The 16090-nt window shown below is 36.0% G+C and overlaps 2 protein-coding genes across 2 annotated transcripts; one reads left to right on the top strand and one right to left on the bottom strand.

Annotated features, from left to right (window-relative positions):
* Positions 1–1314: 1314 nt before the first annotated feature.
* Positions 1315–7425, top strand: CBG17040 (the record flags this gene model as incomplete). The annotated part of the gene is made up of 8 exons (XM_002632030.1): positions 1315–1432; positions 1662–1778; positions 1978–2504; positions 2646–2744; positions 3640–3923; positions 3982–4120; positions 5405–5954; positions 7268–7425. The coding sequence occupies 8 exons, from the start codon at positions 1315–1317 to the stop codon at positions 7423–7425; spliced, it is 1992 nt and encodes a 663-aa protein (XP_002632076.1).
* A 442-nt stretch (positions 7426–7867) lies between these two features.
* On the bottom strand, positions 7868–13851 carry CBG17041 (the record flags this gene model as incomplete). Its single annotated transcript, XM_002632031.1, has 11 exons — positions 7868–7969; positions 9288–9547; positions 9596–9728; positions 9777–9814; positions 9884–9992; positions 10068–10221; positions 10768–10903; positions 10946–11093; positions 11728–11839; positions 11889–11984; positions 13739–13851. 11 exons carry the CDS (start codon positions 13849–13851, stop codon positions 7868–7870), a joined length of 1401 nt encoding a protein of 466 aa, XP_002632077.1.
* Positions 13852–16090: the final 2239 nt, after the last annotated feature.

Below are 16090 nucleotides of genomic sequence, written 5' to 3'. Positions count from 1 at the left end.
AAATGGCAAAAAAATCTATATTATCTCTCAAATCCATCTGACTAAGACCATCTGCTGGCTTTTTTCTCTGCGTCTCTCAATTCCTATACTCTCTCACTTCGCCTAGTCGGTCGCTTTGGGACCCTCGTTCTTCCCGCTTTCTCTGCGTCTCTCACTCTCTCTACACTATTTTTTTTTCTTAAGCGCGTAGATGATGAAATTTTTGTATAGCGCATACACAGTCACCTGATTTTTGTGTTGCTGGAATTTTCTGATTTCTTGGGCCTATTTTTTGCCATTTTTGGTCAATTTTACGTCATTTTAAGCTAATTTTATTCTGAAAATGCGTTTTAAGTCATTTTGAAGTACAGTAATCTTCAAATAATTCAGAAAATTCGGAGAAAATTAGAAAAATGGTTCAAAACATGGGAAAAAAAGTTTTTTTGGACAAACAGACACACAGGCAGACGACAACGATTTTTTGAGCCGTTTAAAGGCATTTTGGACCGTTTTCAGGTTATTTTCAGACAGTTTTTTAGCTAATTTTAAGACAATTCAATGAGATTTTTTTGACCATTTTAAGCTAATTTTTAGCCTATTTCAAGCCAATTTTGACCTTATTTCGAGCCAACATTAAACAAATTTTCAGCCAATTTTAAGCCTAATTGAGTCATTTCAATTCATTTTAGGATCATTTTTGAGTCATTTAAAACTAATCCAGACCAATTTAAGACCATTTCTTGAGCCTATTTCTAGCTTATTTTCAGCCTATTTTTTGACCTATTTTAAGCCTATTTTTGAGCCATATCTTTAGCATATTTTAAACTAATTTTTAGCTAATTTTAGGCTAACTTGAGCCGATTTTAGGCCAATTTTAATCCAATTTCAGGCCAATTTTAGACCAAATCAGGCTCATTTTTAACCAATTTCAAGCCAATTTTCTGTTTTTTCAAACTACAGTAGTCCAAATGACCTCAAATTTGGGAAAATCATACTTCGAAAAAAATTTTTTTGATCTTTTTTTTTTGAAAATTTGTTTGATCTACCCCACGAAATTTTGGATTTTGAATTTTTTTTTGAGTTTTTTTGCGGAAAAAATCTTGTTTTTTTTTCATTTTTTTGAGGTCATTCTGGGCCATTTTCAGGCTATTTTCAGTCATCCCTAGACTGTTTTAACCTTTTTTTTCTGAAAATTTGGACCATTTTTGACCAATTTACCCCAATTTTTATGATTTTTTGGCTTTCACAGCTTTTTTTCGCCCAATTTTTCGGGTTTTCGCCAACTTTCCGGACCAAAATTTCTCGAAATTTCCAAGTCTTGCATTTTCAGACTCGATGACTCAACGCGTCCCGTACAACGCCATGTTTTTGCCACCACAGGACCAGCCACCACAGGACCAACCGCCGACGGCCCGTCAATTATTCACAATGCACGATTTCCCGCCGATTGGAGGTGAGAATAGGGCTGAAAATCGCTGAAAATGAGCCGAAAAACAGCTATAATTGGTGAAAATTGACCTCAATGAGTCTAAAACGATTGGAATCAGCTTGAAACGGCCTGAAAACGGCCAAAAATCAATTTTCCATCTGTCTGTGAGTCTGTTTGTCCTAAAATGCTCATTTTCATCCCCAGATTTTCAAGAATTACTGTAGTTCAAAAAGTATAAAAACCCGATTTTCAGCCTCGACACCAGAAGTCCCGCCCACTTCCAGCCAAGCTCCGCCCACAAATCAAACTCACGCTCAGCCGGCGAAAATGATGCAACAAGGACAGGAGATTCAAGAAATTCAATATAATTGTGAGATTTTTCGTCTGAAAATAGGCTTAAAATAGGCCCAAAATAGGCCAAAATTAGGCTTGAAAAATACATTTTTGTAAAGTACAGTAACCCAAAATTTTCAGCCTATTTGAGCCTATTTACAAGCTGATTTCCAGCAAAATTTGGCCTAAAATTGGCCAAAAATTTTGGATTACTGTACTCCAACATATATTTCCAGCCACCCTAGACGTCGTCACAAGCTCCGCCCACCAAGGCCACGCCCACTCGGAGCACACCTTCTCCAGAAGCTCCGCCCACTTTCGAGAGTTTGTGCCGAGAAGCAAGATGGTGGAGGTAGGCCACGCCCCAGCAGGCCACGCCCACTCAAGCCATGCCAACTCGGACTACGGCTACTTAGGGCCCACCCCTTCAGGCTCCGCCCCCTCGGCAGGCCCCGCCCACTTTGGAGAGTTTGCACCAATAAGACAAGCTCCTGGCCCCGCCCACTCGGACCTCTTAAGCCCCGCCCCCTCGTTGCTCCGCCCACTACCACCGCATCTTCCAATGTACGCCCAACAAAACTATCAAAAAGTACAGTATCCTGGAAATTTGGAAAATTCGGGACCGAATTATTTTCTGGGAGCCGAATCTTCCCGAACTATGAGAGGACATGGAGTGCTGACATGGCTCTCGCCAAAGGCTGGAATCCTCAAAACCAGTGACAATAGGACGGTCTCGTTTCAAGCCAATGTATTTTGTGATCCAGTGAGTTCATTTGAAGTATTTTGAGCCAAAAAACTAGAAAAATTGACCCAAAATCCATTCAAATAGACCAAAAATCAAAAAAATTCGAAAATTCCCATTTTTTGATATTTTTCAAGAGAGGATAATTCTGGCATATAAGAGGCGTCACTAAGGCCCAGTATCCAAGGGTACATCGAAAAAGGGTACATCGAGTTCTTAGGGTACATTGGTTCCAAGGGTACATTGGATTGTTCGGTACATGTAGGTGGACAAAAAAAGTAAATCAATATTTTTATACATACTATTTTGATTTCTGCTCAAAATTATAGGCTTAGGCGGAAACGCCTTACAGTCTAAGATCCCATGTACCCTCAGAACCAATGTACCCTAAGAACTCGATGTACCCTCGATGTACCCTTTTTCGATGTACCCTTGGATCGTGGGCCCGTCACTAATCATTTTGTAAAGGAGCATAAGTTTAGATTTAAGTCTACGATGTCTGATAGAGAAGAGGTCAAGTTGGGAAAGACGATCTTGATAAGAAGAGTATGAGATATTGCATTTCTGGAAGACTTTACGGGTGAAGAAACGGAGTGGTGATTCGAGTTTTTGAGAGAGAGTTTGGAATTGGGGGGAGGAGAATAGATTACTTCTGGGGTCAAATAGTTTTTTACATTTGTGTGGACCTTGGAAAAGTATTTTTTAGAGCTTAAAAATGGCTAGAAAATGAAAATTTTGCGATTTTTGGAAACATTTCAAAAAACACCAAAATTTCTCATTTTTATCCATTTTCATGACCTAAAAACAAGTTTTCCGAGGTCCACACAAAAATCAAAAAGTATTGACCCCGGAAGGAATTGAACTTTGGCCTTGTGGACCATAAAATTTCGGGCGAAAAATCCACTGAGCCATCTGGCCCATTTTTGTAGAAATTGCTATTTTTAGGCGTTTTTGACGGTTTCAGACTGTTTTTTGACTGTTTTTAAATTTACAACATGGTTTAAGGCTGTTTTTTGAATCTAGAACTTTCAAAAACGTTGGCTTACAGTCGAAAAACATCTGAAAACGAGGAATTTTTGAAATCATCAATATTTGGCTTTTCAAGACGATTTCTAGGGCTATTTTGGTCAATTTTTGAGACAATCTCGATTTTCAGGGTCTCAACGATCTGACACACTGTCTTCACGTCGGCTTCACACTGAAATTCGTCGCCCAACACAGTAGCGGCACGGACTACAGCGCCACACACGTTTCGCCGTTTTTTGGCTACGAAGCCAAAGAAATCTTTAGGGATTCCAAGAATCCAGTGGATTTGGACTCTTTTCTTCCCCCTGGTGCACGTGGCAAGCTGGAATACAATTTGGATCTCGAGTTTCAAGCCTACGAAGCCTTTCTTGCCGCTTTTGAGAAGCTAGGATCCTGTAGAATTCCGTTGAACAGGTGGGCGGAGCTTAAAGGGGGGTGGGGGCGGAGCCTAATTTTTTGAATCTTTTTTTAGTTTCCACTCTCAAATGAGCAATACGATTGATGAGCCACTATTCCGCTACATTGGAACGTCGGCAATGAAACGCCGGAACTTTGTCGAACGCCGCACACACTTGTTTTGTCTACAAAGTGACGATTCGATGATTTTGCAGGTAATAATCAATGGTTTTAGACTCGAAATTTAATCCAGAACACCTCAAAATACCCAGAAAACCAAAAGAATTGGCTCAAAACGCTCAAAAATTGCGATTTTCAAAAAAGTGTGCCAGATGGCTCAGTGGGTTTTGGCACTGAAATATAGTCCACAAGACCAAAGTTTGATTTTTTCGCAAATCAAAAATTTTTTTATTTTTGTGTGCACCTTGGAAATATAGTTCTTAGATCATGAAAATGTTGGAAATGACTTTTTTTTTAATTTTAGAATTTTTTCAAAAAAATAATTTCAAAAATTCCAAAAAATCATTTTCCAGACGTTTTCATTGTCTAAAAGCTAGTTTTCCAATGTCCACACAAAAATAAAAAAAGTTTTGACCCCGGAAGGAATCGAACTTTAGCGTTGTGGACCTTAAAACTTTGGTGCCAAAACCCACTGAGCCATCTAGCACACTTTTTTGAACATCGTCATTTTTTATCATTTTTGACGGTTTTTTGCAATTTTTTAGTTTAAAAATGAGTTTTACACGAATTGTGGCGTCTGGGAAATTGTATATGTATCAATTCGACTGCAGAAAGCCGAGAAACTTTTGAATTTCCCAAAATTTTTTTAAAAAATCTCAAAAATTGCAAAAGAGCTCTTTCAAGACATTCCCATGGCCTAAAAACTATATTTCTGAGGTCCACACAAAAATAAAAGAGTTTTAACCCCGGAAGGAATCGAATTTTGGCCTTGTGGACCATAAAATTTCAGTGCCAAAACCCACTGAGCCATTTGTCCCATTTTTTTGGAAATCGCCATTTTTGAGCGTATTGGACTGTTTTTGATAGTTTCCAAGGTCAAAAAGAAGTTTAGAGTCGTTTTTCATGTCAAAAAAGCTTAAAATCAAAGATTTTCAGAAGAAAACTGGAAAAGGCCTTGTGAACCTTAAAATTTTGGTGCCAAAACCCACTGAGCCATTTGTGACACTTTTTGGAAAATCGCCATTGTCGACCGTTTTGGACCGTTTTAGGTGGTTTTAGGGTTGGAAATTTAGTTTTTCAGCTGTTTTTTGAGCTGGGAACTGCCAAAAATGCAGTTTTAACAGTCGAAAAAAACACCAAAAAAAAGTGAAAATTTGAAATTTTTGGATTCCAATTCTCCACAATGAATCTTAATTTTCAAAGTTGTTTCACACTGTTTGGGGTCGTTATTGATAAAAATTGTAGTTTTTTCGGTGCATTTTTGGTCGTTTTGAAAACTGAAAAATGCTCCGAATTCCCGAATAATCGAAAAATTACAGTACCCCACAATCTACCGTGCCGTCCTGCTCCTCTCAAACTATTTGCTCCGTCACGGAGGCGTTATGGCCATTGAGGATCTCTACGCATTTTTCACGGAGCCTGGAAAAGTGGACCCATCGATTTTGACCCATATCGGCGCCGATCGTCCCCAATTTATGCAATTGCTCTCCGCCCATCCCTACATTTTCTCCATTTTTCCAAATCGTGCCTTTGTGGCGGCCCGTCGCAATTTGCCCGATTTTGATTATCCCGGATTCGTCAATCGATACTTTCCGGACCTGATGCCCCGCCCACAACGGGTCCAACAGGCTCCGCCCACTGCTCCGCCCACGCAGCGGGAGGCGGTACCCGGCGGATTCTACGAATACGGACACAATGTGAACACGTGGATTCAAAATGTGGCTCAAGAAGTGGGCGGAGCCCATGAGCAGCTGTCTCGAGAGTTTGCGCACTTGTTGTCGCTGAAAAATCCGATTGGAGCACATCCGAAGTGCACTTGCAAGTGCTCGTGTGGAGCAATGCCTCAAGGAGCAGCTCAGGCGGCTTCAAGTGAGTTTTTTTGAGACTTGAAATTGGCTAAAAATAATTCAAGGCCTTCATTGAAAGGTTTCAAGCTATTTTTCCCCCAAAAAAGCCTTATTTTAGACGTAAAGCGTGTTGCAAATAGCTTTTTTGAGCTTAGAATTTGCGAAAAACGGGTTAGAGCCCTTTTGAAATCATTGAAAACGGCGAAAAAACGATTAAATAGATGATTTTTGACCATTTTTCGACTTGAACTTCTTGCTTTCAAGTTGATTTTAGACACTTTCAGACATGAAAAACGACATTTTGGACACGAAAAGCCCTTAAAAACTTCAAAAATCACTGAGAACCATTAAAAAATGACAAAAACAGCCATTTCCGCTAAAAAATGATGATTTTCAAAAAAGTGAACTAGATGGCTCAGTGGGTTTTGGCACCGAAATTGTATGGTCCACAAGGCCGAAGTTCAATTCCTTCTAGGGTCAAAACTTTTTGATTTTCGTGTGGACCTTGGAAAGTTAGTTTTTAGACCATGAAAATGCCTAGAAATGACAAAAATGAGATTTTGTAATTTTTTGGAAATTTTTTTCAAAAAGTTTTTTTTTTTGAAAATACGGTTTTTTTCGTAATTTTATGTTCAAAAAGGGGTTATGAATCATTTTTTGACATGTAAAACTATCAAAAACGGTCCGAAACGGTCAAAAATGACGATTTTCAAAAAAGTGTGCCAAACGGCTCAGTGGGCTTTGGCACCAAAATTTTACGATCCACAAGGCCAAAAGTTCGATTCCTTCTGGGATCTAAATTTTTTGACTTTTGTGTGGACCACAGAAATATAGTTTTTAGGTCCTGAAAATGCCTAAAAAGACCAAATATTAGATTTCTGTAATTTTTTGGAATTTTTTTCAAAAAAAATTTTTCTTTGAAAATACGCTATTTTGTTATTTTTATGTTCAAAAAGGGGTTATGAACCATTTTTTGACATGTAAAACTATGAAAAACGGTCCAAAATGGTCAAAAATGACGATTTTCAAAAAAGTGTGTCAGATGGCTCAGTGGGCTTTGGCACCGAACTTTATGGTCCACAAGGCCAAAAGTTCGATTCCTTCTGGAGTCTAAATTTTTTGATTTTTGTGTGGACCTCGAAAAAGTAGTTTTTTGGCTATGAAAATGCCTAGAAAGTGTTTTTTTTTCAAAATTTCGCTTTTAGAAAAGTAGTTGTCAAAAATGCTATTTTGGCGTACCCTAGCCCTCAAAACCCTCAAAATTCGCTAATCCTTGACTCTCGGGACCTCTAAATTTGCTCATTTTAACCCAAAAAACCCCCCAAAAAGTTCCAGATTCTGGAATCTTTGGCTCGGTGCGAGCTCCGAGCAACGAGACGGCTGGAAGTTCGGAAGATCCAAATCCAAGAATCGGCATTCAAAATTACAACTTGTTTGGTGCCGACGATCCACAAGGCGGCAATTTCGATGCTCTTCGTTTTGGAAATTTCTAGAAAAATGGTCTAGAAAAATCTGAAAATCTGTGAAAATTGACCCAAAAACTGATCTAACCCCTAATTTTTGATTCGATCTGTAAATTTTTGATTTTGTAACATTTATAAATTTGTGTCTTGTACATTCTTTTTTTTTGAGAAATTACAGTCTCCAAAACCCCAAAAACTCCCGAAAAATCTACAGTACCCAGAATTTTTTTATTGTCAAAAATACGTAAAAAAAACTAGAGAAAAATATGCAAAATTTGGGGAAAAACTCGGAAAAATGGGGGAAAATAGATCACAAAAATAAAATGATGGAATTTTTAGAGTTAGAAAAAATAATTAAAAAATAAAGAAGAATTTGAAAAAAGAGAGGTATAGAAAATTAGAAAAAATAAAATTGAAAAAAAAAATAAATTAGAATTTTTCAAAAAATTATTAAAAAATTGAGTATATTTTCTCATCCGGAGCAGAGGGGACACTTTTTGGGACCATCTGGAATCGGAGATGTTGGATCTCGACCGCATCTCATGCACGCTGGAGGGTCGTTGGAATCTTGCTGCTGGAATATTTTAAACTTTGAAAATTGACCAAAACAGAAATTTTCAAAAAAAAAGATTACAACGTTTTTAACAGTTCTAAACATAAAAAACAATTCAAAACTACATTTTTAACTCTAAAACCCATCAAAAACGGTCCAAAACGCTCAAAAATGACGATTTTCAAAAAGCGTCTCAAATGGCTCAGTGGGTTTTGGCACCAAATCGTATGGTCCACAACACCAAAGTTCAATTTCTTCTGGGTTCAACATTTTTGATTTTTGTGTGGAACTCAGAAATATAGTTCTTAAACCATGAAAATGTCTAGAAAGTGGTTTTTAGATAGTTTTAAAATGTTTTGTGTTTTTTCACTGGGAAACATCATTTTTCACGATTTTTAGCAGTGAAAACAGTTCAAAACCACATTTTTAACCCTAACACCATCAAAAACAGTACAAAAACGCTCAAAAATGCGATTTTCAAAAAAGTTTACTAGATGGCTCAGTGGGTTTTGGCATCAAAATTTATGATCCACAAGACCAAGGTTCAATTCCTTTTGGAGTCAAAACTTTTTGATTTTTGTGTGGATCAAGAAAATATAGCTTTTAGACAATGAAAACGTCTGGAAAGTGTTTTTTTTTGGAATTTTATTTGAAAAAACTTCAAAACCTCCTTTTTTGGTATTGACTGGAAAAGGACATATTTTTGGCGATTTTGACTTGCAAAAGCACTTCAAAACCATATTTTTTTTACCTTAAAACCATCAAAAACGGTTCGAAACGCTCGAAAATAGCAATTTTCAAAAAAGTGGGCCAAACGGCTCAGTGGGTTTTGGCACCAAATTGTATGGTCCACAACACCAAAAGTTCGATTCCTTCTGGGGTCTAAATTTTTTGATTTTTGTGTGAACCTCGAAAATGCAGTTTTTAGATCATGAAAATGTCTAAAAAGTATTTTTTTAAATATTTTTTTTGAAAAAAGTTCAAAACCTTTTTTGGTATTTTTTCGACTAAAAAAGAACGTTTTTGACAATTTTGGCTTTCAAAAGCACCTCAAAACCATATTTTTTACCTTAAAAGTTCAAAACGCTCAAAAATAGCGATTTTAAAAAATGTGTGCCACACGGCTCAGTGGATTTCGGCACCAAAATCTATGGTCCACAAGGCCAAAGTTCAATTCCTTCAGGGGTCAAAACTTTTTTTATTTTTGTGTCGACCAAGAAAATATAGTTTTAAGATCGGGAAAATGTCTAGAAACGCCAGAAATGAGATTTTGAAATTTTTTTTGAAAAAAAAATTTTTCGAAAATTAATTTTTCAAAATTCCAAGAAAAAAGTCCTACCGCAAAAATATCAAAGTCCGGGCTGTGTGCGAGACTTGCCAGTGGACGGATACCGTCTTCTTGTGGGATACTGATGGATAGTGGGCGTGGCTCCGAGTTAATTGGTCCCATGGAATTTATAAATTCCATAATTCTGGAATTTTCTACAGTAACCGCTTCAAAACGCGCTTTCCACATTTGAGCACATTCATTCATGTTGCGTAGGGATTCTTCGAGGTACAGGCATCTTTGATTTACGTCGTTGTGGTCTGGCGGGAATCCTAAAAATTCAAGAATTGAAAAAACAATTTTTTTTTGAATTTTTTTACCTTCTTGTGGACCATTTTGACCACTTGGGCCGTTTGGGCCATCGTTCAGGCTCAAGGCCATAAAATCTGGTAATTCCTCATTTTCGGGCCGCCAGTAGAGACTTGGAGACGTCAAATTGGAGCTTCCGAGATTCTGAAAAAAAAATTTGAAAAAAAAATTTTGGCCTAAAAGCCTAATTACCTCGTTTGGTCCACCATAGGGTTTCGGGGAAATTGGAACTGAAAAAAAATTTTAAAATTTTAAAAAAATTTCAAAAAAAAAATGTTTTTTCAAAAATTTCAATTTACCGCCATTTTCCAATCCAAGCTCTCCTCTCATGTAGACGTCCCGCAACGGGTACTTTTCCATTTCGTTGTGTGAAAAGGCGCAGAAAATTCCTCGCGGGCAGAATCCGTACTGAAAATTTGAAATTTTTGAAAAAAAAAATTTCAAAAAATTTTTTTTTTCAATTTTTCAAAAAATCTGGCCCACTTCCAACAAATCATTGCACTTCATCGATTTATAGACTTCCGGATGGAATTGTTGCTCAGTCCTAGTATGACAGTACTGACAGTTGTCGCCGCCTGCACACATGTCTGGATCCTCCCATTCGTTGTTGGGTTTGGCCGATGGGCAAGCGGTGGTTCTGAAATTTGCCATAACTTGCCCCACGTTTGCCCAATAGTGTTGAAAATTTGATAATTGGATTGAGCGTTAAATTTCCGACATTTTGAGCCCCATATCGACTATATTTCGTCAATTTTCACTTTCGACCGCTTCGGCCGCGGTCGAAAAGCAAATTAGTCCAAATGTGGTCAATATGGGGTGCAAATTGTCAGAAATTCGATGGGAATTTGAAAAATTATGTTTTCCACTATTTTAAACGAGTTTTTGGCTAAATTTGGGGATTTATAGTTATTGGCGCCAAAAATTCGAATTTTGAAAATTTTGAAAATTTTCTCCAAAGATGGACCTAACTGCCTAAAACTATAATTTTTGAGTTTCCCATCAAATTTCCAACATTTTGAGCCCAATATCGACCATTTTTGGTCAACTTTCATTTTCGACCGCTTTGACCGCCGCCGTGTGGTCGAAAATCAAGTCAGTCCCAATGTGGTCAATATGGGGGTCAAAATCTCAGAAATTTCATTTAAAATTCAAATTCAAAATTTTCAACTCTTCAAAACCTTACCTGTACTTGAACACTGCCGGTGAACGTCTCCTATCCTTCGAATTATGATAGAATGGGCAAGCGTAGCCCTGCCTACAGTAGCTCACCGGTTTTCGGCAGAATTCTGTTTTGTAGTTCAAGACAACGAATTCGTGACCTAGAATTTTTTTTTAATTTGCAGTTCTGCAGTAACCCTTACCATTCCATTGCTCATCCTCATCGATTACCGATGCTCTGCTATTTTTTCGGGACCGGGTCCACTCGGTAATTTGTCCAGAATCGTAATACCCTACTGTAGGTGGTCGGCGGTCTCTCTCAGAGTGAGAGTAGGCACAAAATGGGCCATTCTGAAAAAAATTTGAAAATTGAATTTTTATGTATTTTGAGTTTTTGGCCGCCCAAATCGGGTTTGAATTAGCTGAAAGCATGAATTATAAATTTTTCATCGAATTTCTGACATTTTTCACCCCATATTCACTATATTTGGACTAGTTTGATTTTCGACCGCGGCCGAAACGGTCGAAAATAAAAGTTTACCTAATATGGTCGATATGGGGCTCAAAACGTTAGAAATTCTCTGTTGAACTCCAAAATAGTAGTTTCAAACATTTTAATCATTTTTTGAGAAAAAAATGAGATTTTTTGAAATTGGGATTTTTGGCGCCAAAAACTGTAAATGGCCAAATTTCTCCCAAATCATGTTTTAATTGGCTGAAAGCGTTATTTTTTAACTTTTCATCAAATTTTTAACATTTTTCACCCCATATTCACCATATTTGGACTAGTTGGATTTTCGACCGCGGCCGAAACGGTCGAAAATGAAAGTTGACCAAAAATGGTCGATATGGGGCTCAAAATTTTGGAAAATTTAAGCTGAATTCAAAAATCGCACTTTCAAATTCTGAAATCAATTGCATAACAAGATTTCTTTGAAAGAAAAAAATTCAAAAAAAAAAGTTTTTTGCCCAAAACTTGCCCAACCTTTGCACAATGTCCCTTTGAATTCGTCGAGTGCACACACATTGCAGTTTTGAAGTACCTTGGATGGTATTTTCTCTCTACGTCGCCAGAAACTCGGTGCAGATATTTGCAGCTGAAAATTTCAATTTCAGAAAAAAATCCTCAAATTTTCAAAAACTCACTCATCCCCATTACTACAAACTCCATTTTTCTCCTCATACTCGTTACAGTATACGTCTGGTGAGTAGTTGAACGACCCATCCGGATTCAGAATTGGTCTGGAAAATGGTGGCAAAATTAAATTTTTGCCCAGACTAGGGCATTTAAGTCGTTCGAAACAGTTGGAAAATGTTATATTTGAATTTCCTATCAAATTTGTGACATTTTGAGCCTCATATTGACCAAATTTGGACTAGTTTGGTTTTCGACCAAACCCGGCGGTCGAAACGGTCGAAACTGAAAGTTTACCTAGTATGGTCGATATGGGGCTAGAAATTTTCTGATGATTTCTAAAATAGTAGTTTCAGACAGTTTGATCATTTTTTGAGAAAAAAATGAGATTTTTTGAAATTGGGATTTTGGCGCCAAAATCATAAATTCCCAAATTCATACCGAGTATTAATTAGCGGAAAACGTTATTTTTCAACTTTTCATCAAATTTCTGACATTTTGAGCCCCATATTGACCATAATTAGAATAGTTTGATTTTCGACCACACGGCGGCGGTCGATACGGTCGAAAATAGAAGTAGACCAAATATGGTCGATATGGGGCTCAAATCGTTGGGAATTTCATGATGAATCCAAAAAAAGTAGTTTCAGGCAGTTTAGTTTGATTTTCGACCGCGGTCGAAACGGTCGAAATTGAAAGCGGACCAAAAACGGTCGATATGGGGTTGAAAACGTTAAAAGTTTCATGATAACCACAAAAGATATAGTTTCAGGTAGTTGGAACATCTTTGAAGTAAGTTAGATAAATTTTTGAAACTTGAAGTTTTGCTTTCTCATCGAATTTTTGTCCTTTTGAGCCCTATATTGACCACACTTGGACTGAATCGATTTTCGACCACACGGCGGCGGTCGAAACGGCCAAAAATTAAAGTTGACCAAAAATGGTCGATATTGGGCTCAAAATGTTGGAAATTTGATGGGAAACTCAAAAATTATAGTTTTAGGCAGTTAGGTCCATCTTTGGAGAAAATTTGAAAAATTTTCGAAATTCGAATTTTTGGCGCCAATAAATCCCCAAATTTAGCCAAAAACTCGTTTAAAATAGTGGAAAACATAATTTTTCAAATTCCGATCGAATTTCTGACAATTTGCACCCCATATTGACCACATTTGGACTAATTTGATTTTCGACCGCGGCCGAAGCGGTCGAAAATGAAAATTGACGAAATATGATCGATATGAGGCTCAAAATGTCGGAAATTTCACGCTCAATCCAAATATCGCATTTTCAACACAATTGGGCAAACCTTGGGCAAGCTATGGCAAATTTCAGAACCACCTCTTGCCCATCGAAACGGTCGAAAATTAAAGCTTACCAAACATGATCGTTTTGAGGCTCAAAACGTACAGAATTTCATGATAAACTCAAAAAAATCAATTTCAGACAGTTTGAGGATCATCTTTGTAGAAAATTTGAAGGTTTTTTGAAATTTGGATTTTGGCGCCAAAAACTAAAAATGCCCAATTTAACCCAAATCGGATTTAAAGTAGTTTGAAAGGTTTTTCCTGACGTTTTCATCGAATTTCTGTCATTTCGAGCCCCATATTGACCACATTTGGACAAGTTTGATTCTCGACCGCGGTCGAAGCGGTCGAAAATGAAAGTTGACCAAATATGGCCAATGTTGAGCTCAAAATTTCAAAAATTTCCTGACGAATTCAAAAATCGCATTTGGAAATGCTGAAAAGTTTCAGGACGACTGCAAAAAAGATTTTTCGAAAAAACTTAAAAACAGTTTTTTTTCAAATTTTTTGGGCAAGCCAAGGACAAGATTTGGGGAAGAGGACCGAAAATTGCTTACACTCTGCGTCTCTGATTCTCATAATGCCAATTGAAGCAAGTGAACGGTTTGTGGTTGTGACATTTTCGCTGCTCGAACAGCATACAGTGGTCCACACGGAATTTTTCGATCATGCTGAAAAAAATCGATTTTTTGTCTGGATAGTTCAGAATTATTTTTTCATTTTCAGATTTGTGATGTTAAGAGCATCAAAATGAGCCCAAACACGACTGATTTTTGAAAATTTTGATTTTCAGACTTTTTCAGGCCGAATTTCAGCCAAAAACTGAAAATTTTGAAATATGCCGTGTTTAGGCTCATTTTGAAGCTGAAATCAAGTCAAACACAAATTTCTTATAAAATTTCAAAAATTTCAAAAATTGACCGAGTTACGGTAGTTTCTAAATTCCAAAAAAAAAGTTGTCAAAAATATGCTCTGACTTTTTAAATTTGAATTTTGAGTTTAAATGCTTCAGAAACTTCAAGAATTCTTGAAAAACTCACTGAACATGGTTTGGTTTTTCCTCCTCAAACATGTGGTTTGGTGTTGTTGGTGCGGAAGGGTCCATAAATTTTTTGTTATTCATAATTATTTTTTGCTAATTATACATAATTATGTGTGATGTAATCTGCAAAATATGGGAAAAATTAGAAAACATACGATTTGGGGAAAAGGGAAAATAAAACATGAGAAAATAAAAAATGAGAAATTCAGAAATTCAGAAATTCAGAAATTCAGAAATTCAGAAACTCAGAAATTCAGAAATTCAAAAATTTAGAAATTCAGAAACTCAGAAATTCAGAAAATCAGAAAATCAGAAATTCTAAAATTCTAAAATTCTAAAATTCTAAAATTCTGAAATTCAGAAATTTAGAAATTCAGAAACTCGGAAATTCAGAAATTTAGAGATTCAGAAATTCAGAAATTCAGAAATTTAGAAATTCAGAAACTCAGAAACTCAGAAATTCAGAATATCAGAAAATCAGAAAATCAGAAAATCAGAAAATCAGAAATTCTAAAATTCTAAAATTCTAAAATTCTAAAATTCAGAAATTCAGAAATTCAGAAATTCAGAAATTTAGAAATTCAGAAATTCAGAAATTCAGAAATTCAGAAACTCAGAAATTCAGAAATTCAAAAATTTAGAAATTCAGAAACTCAGAAATTCAGAAAATCAGAAAATCAGAAATTCTAAAATTCTAAAATTCTAAAATTCTAAAATTCTGAAATTCAGAAATTTAGAAATTCAGAAACTCGGAAATTCAGAAATTTAGAGATTCAGAAATTCAGAAATTCAGAAATTTAGAAATTCAGAAACTCAGAAACTCAGAAATTCAGAATATCAGAAAATCAGAAAATCAGAAAATCAGAAAATCAGAAATTCTAAAATTCTAAAATTCTAAAATTCTAAAATTCAGAAATTCAGAAATTCAGAAATTCAGAAATTTAGAAATTCAGAAATTCAGAAATTCAGAAATTCAGAAACTCAGAAATTCAGAAATTCAGAAATTTAGAAATTCAGAAACTCAGAAATTCAGAAATTCTAAAATTCTAAAATTCTAAAATTCAGAAAATTCTGAAATTCTAAAATTCTAAAATTCTAAAATTCTAAAATTCTAAAATTTTAAAATTCTAAAATTCTAAAATTCTAAAATTCTAAAAATCCAAAAATGTTGTTATTTCCCAAAAGACAGAGAGAAATTTGAAAACTGCAAAAATCTGAAAAATGCAAAAAAAAGTAAATTTTCAGACGAAAAAGTTGCTGCTGAAAATTCAAAAAAAATATTCTAGAACCAATTGCGAAATCGAAAAATCTATATTTCCAAAAAAAAGAGCGAAAAAATTAGAATTTCTCTTCTTTTTTCCAGCAGAAACAGCAGCAGTATTATAGGATTTCTCTGTTTCTCTCTGCGTCTCTTACTCTCTCTTTCACTCCAAAAAAAAAAGGCAAAAATGTGACCAGAAAAAGAGAGGAATGGCCTTTTTTTGAAATAGAAAAACACACAAACAACATGGAAGCGAGAGAGTAGAAAACTGAGAAGAGACGCGGAGAAGCAGAGACGCATAGAGATTGAAATCGGAGATTTCAAAAGGAAAGTGTCCTTTTGAACGCTTTTTTGGTTTTTTTGGGGGACACCAGAAAGACGGAAAAGCGGCTTTTCGTGGCCTTGAGGATTTGAAAATGGAGAGATTGGAGAGAGAGAAAAAAGAAAAAAAAAGGAATTCAAATTCTGAAATTTCGGTATTTAGAATTCAATATTTTCAGAATTTCAGAATTTCTCAATTTCTGAATTTTCGAATTTTTGAATTTCTGAAGTTTCGAATTTCTGAATTTTCGAATTTCTGAATTTTCGAATATCTGAATTTTCGAA

The sequence above is a fragment of the Caenorhabditis briggsae genome (assembly GCF_000004555.2).
Source record: "Caenorhabditis briggsae complete genome, chrII, whole genome shotgun sequence".
NCBI lineage: Eukaryota > Metazoa > Nematoda > Chromadorea > Rhabditida > Rhabditidae > Caenorhabditis > Caenorhabditis briggsae.
The sequence above is the reverse complement of the archived record's forward strand: the minus strand, read 5'-3'. Positions and strand labels throughout refer to the sequence as shown.